The following is a 3,590-nucleotide window of genomic DNA, read 5'->3' as shown; positions in this document are numbered from 1 at the left end:
ATATATAATAGTATATATATATATATAATATGCACATAGTCTAGACCTATTAGTAACTATGGATGAGGGCAAAGATCTGGTCTTCTTTTTTTATTAAATAATTAGTTTTGAAAAAAAAAAATTGGTCTAAGTCAACTACAACTAAAAAAGAAAAAATGGTTACATCAAATCTAATTTAAATGTGGATGCCAACTTACCAGATTCGCTTGTTAAAAGTGTGTCTAGATTTTATTTCTTCCACAAAAAAAACTCATGAAAATGTTTGCAATGAGAATGCTCTAAATCTTGCTAGTTTCATATGAATGCAGCAAGTATGCAACTACATATAAAGTGTCTCGTAGTCATTTTTCCTGAAATGAATCGTAGTCATTTTTCCTGAAATGAATCGAATATAAAAGGAAAAATTATACTTTTCGTCTCTAAGTTATATGAAATTATAGAATTCGACATTAATGTTAGTCATGTTCACTTTTTGCCCTTAAGTTATGATTGATGTTGCACTTTTTCGTATTTTATTAACTTTTCGTCCTTGAGTTATACTAAAGTTGTAAATTTCGTTCATAATATTTTGTTAGTAAATATACGAAAAGTGCAACGTTAATGATAACTTAGGGACGAAAAGTGAGCATGACCACACTTAAAGACGAATTCTACCATTATCGTATAGCTTAACAACGAAAAGTAGGGGTGAACAAAATATTGGTTAACCGCCCGATAACCGATAACCGAACCGACCGAAAAAGTCGGTTATCGGTCGGTTTCGATTATTAACATTTAAAAAAAAATCAGTTTTTCGGTGTTTCAGTTATTTTACGGTTTTGGTGTTTCGACCGAAACCGACCAATATATATACATATATAATATATAGCCATTGTTTGTTTCTGTCCAATACCAAATAGCCCAAAAGCCCAATATAAAAACACAAATGTCCAAACCATGTAACCATGTTTCCCGCTAGTAAATCCCCAATCCCTAATCCATTCTTCTCCGGCTCTGCTTCTCCACTCCACAGACCACAGCCACAGACGACGCCACGATGGTTCTTCAGTTCTCCCTCGCCTCTCGCCGCTGCTATGCCTAACGCCCTTCGCCCTCAACGATACTCCGGTCAGGCAGACAAGCAATTGCTCCCTCGTGCGGTCAGACCTCACCTTAGCCTTGCCCTTCAGCCAATCAGCCCTCTGCGGCTCTGCTAGTCTTCTTCACTGAGTTACCGATCTGACTCACTGTAACTCCAAGGTTCTAAGTAAATTTTTTTACATATTAAATTAAAAGGGATTTCTTACCTTATATACTGTAATTGTTGCAACTCTCTGTATTTCATATTTTCATACATTAAATTTTATATATATTTCTTGCAAAATCGTATCGTGGACTCTGTTGTTAGTGTTTCAAACTTATTTTTGGAGTCTGGACACTTGGATAGTGTGTTACTGTGTTTGAAATTTTTAAAGTTTTCTTTAATTGTTAATTAATATTTTGTGTAATTTTTTGAAAAAATAACCAATGAAGTTGCTGTGTTTGAGACTTTAGAAAATTAATATTGGAGCCTCAAGTGTGTAAAATTTTAAACAGTGTGTTGTGTGTTACTGGGTTTGCATCATGCTTAAGACATTAAGTTTTTTAACTACTTAACTAGTGCAATTGTTCGGTTTTTCGGTTAACCGAGATAACCGACCATCGGTTTTCGGTCGGTTAAGACAATTACTTCGGTCGGTTTCGGTCTGTTATGATAGTCAAAATTTGCAATCGGTTTTTCGGTTTGCTCACCCCGAAAAGTGTAATTTTTCCAAAATAAAAATATGGGGTGGATAATAAGTGTAAATATAAGCAATTTATAGGGCCGATTGATTAGTGCAAATTTTCTCTTTCCAAAAATTGTATTCCATTTTTATTTATTATTTTTTTACGGTGAACCAGTATCTCTCGAGCCACTGTGTGGAGCACAACTGCGATGGCTCTCTCATTTGCTCAATCTACCTTCTTCGTCTCCACTAGGCCCTCTCTCTTTCTCCGCAGAAATGGCGGCAGCCTTAAACGATGTAATGTTCTCGCTTGTTTCACCAACTATTCTTCTTCTTTTCCCTATTCTACTGGTGCTATGCCTGCAGATAACAAAGCCCCGGTCCATCGCCACAAGTGGAGGGCACCCGTTGCCTCAGTTCTTGAGCTTGGTGGCCTCAAGGTTTCCAAGGATGGTGAGATGAAGAGTGAATTTCTACTCTAAATATTATTAATCCTTGTGTTTAAATCGCACTGGGATTCTCTCAAGATTGCGTTTTCATAACTGGGTTTATATTCTTTTAGTTATTCATTATGTTTTTTTTATAGTTAGAGAAATTTTCTTATTCTTTTGTAAATTTAGAATCTTGGCATCTTGGTGCAGTTTTGTTTTTCTTTCAATATTTGACATGCTTGTTGGCTTAAATGTGCAACTTCCTCTTGTAAAATGTTAACCTGATTTTGTCCCTATGTTTTTCTTCTCCAACTTTTATGTATTCTATAATTATTAGTTGACATAACAGTTTGTGTCAAATTGATTTTTTTTTTTTTTTTTTTTAACTGGTGCTACTAGAGTTTTCTTGATTGAAGCTATCCAAACCTTGCATACATGAGTTAGCTTTTATTTTTAACTCTTCTGTTTGCATCTTTAAAGTATGAGGTAGCTTTGTGTGTCTGTTTATAGTATATATAGTTTGGGTACCTTTGAAATGTGAGTATAAATTGATCTAGCACACAATTCTATTTTATCACCGTTTCAGATGTGTACTAATGCAATCAAAGTTAGTTCAGAACATGCCACATGTGTAATTGTTGTGTTGGTGTTTGTATTTATTTGGTTTCCTAAGTTATTTAACGGTAATTGAGTACTGATCAGATGGTTTGATATGCAGAAATAGTGAGGGATGATCCTACAAACAATGTCCCAGATACAATATTCTCAAAGCTGGGAATGCAGCTTCATAGGAGGGATCAACATCCACTTGGTATCCTGAAGAATGCAATCTATGATTACTTTGACACTAATTATCCAAACAAATTTGACAAGTTTGATGATCTATGCCCTATAGTTTCTGTTAAACAGGTAGTGCTATCAAGAACTTCTAGAAATTGTTTTCTGGTTCTAAGGTTTTTCCTTTTTTGTTATTTCATTTGTCTCTTCTGGTTTCTCTCCTTCACTCTCTAAAAGTAGTGATTTCAATCCTTTTAATTTGTTTAATTTTCTTTTCTTGATGGCTGGCTGCCATATCAGTTTAACGTTTAGAACTTACTATCTTCTGTAAGAAGTCAAATTGGGGTCCTATTTACTCTTACTTCTGGGTAATACCATGAGTTCCAAAATTTTGATGAGAGATTGATTATTCAGCATTGATGAGTTAGTACTCATCATTTTCTTGAATGCTATGCTATGTTGATCTATCATGTGCATCTTTTTCTCTTTGTTACATAATGCCATTTCTTTCAGCTACCTCATATCAGTCTTTTAGCTTTGATGTTAGGATTTAGTCTAACAATTAATTGATAGAATTAAAACATATTGCTATCTTTCCCCCTCCCCTCCCCTCCCCCCCCCCCCCCCCCCCCCCCCC

The 3,590-nt window shown here is 35.1% G+C and overlaps 1 protein-coding gene across 5 annotated transcripts in view; it reads left to right on the top strand.

Annotated features, from left to right (window-relative positions):
• Nucleotides 1–952: 952 nt before the first annotated feature.
• Nucleotides 953–3,590, top strand: part of LOC116027753 (phenylalanine--tRNA ligase, chloroplastic/mitochondrial-like) — an 8,200-nt gene continuing 5,562 nt past the window's right edge. The window contains exons 1-4 of one of the 5 annotated variants that reach the window (XM_031269495.1): nucleotides 953–1,239; nucleotides 1,921–2,042; nucleotides 2,112–2,198; nucleotides 2,895–3,085. In XM_031269495.1, coding sequence (XP_031125355.1) covers nucleotides 1,955–2,042; nucleotides 2,112–2,198; nucleotides 2,895–3,085 — 366 coding nt within the window. In that variant the 5' untranslated portion in view covers nucleotides 953–1,239; nucleotides 1,921–1,954. Of the gene's footprint in view, nucleotides 1,247–1,920; nucleotides 2,199–2,894; nucleotides 3,086–3,590 lie in introns of those variants that run through there. The other 4 variants (XM_031269493.1, XM_031269494.1, XM_031269497.1 and 1 more) reach the window with 4 other exon arrangements.

Source organism: Ipomoea triloba, chromosome 8 (assembly GCF_003576645.1).
Source record: "Ipomoea triloba cultivar NCNSP0323 chromosome 8, ASM357664v1".
NCBI classification, from domain to species: Eukaryota; Viridiplantae; Streptophyta; class Magnoliopsida; order Solanales; family Convolvulaceae; genus Ipomoea; species Ipomoea triloba.
This window is presented reverse-complemented; position numbering and strand designations above follow the sequence as displayed.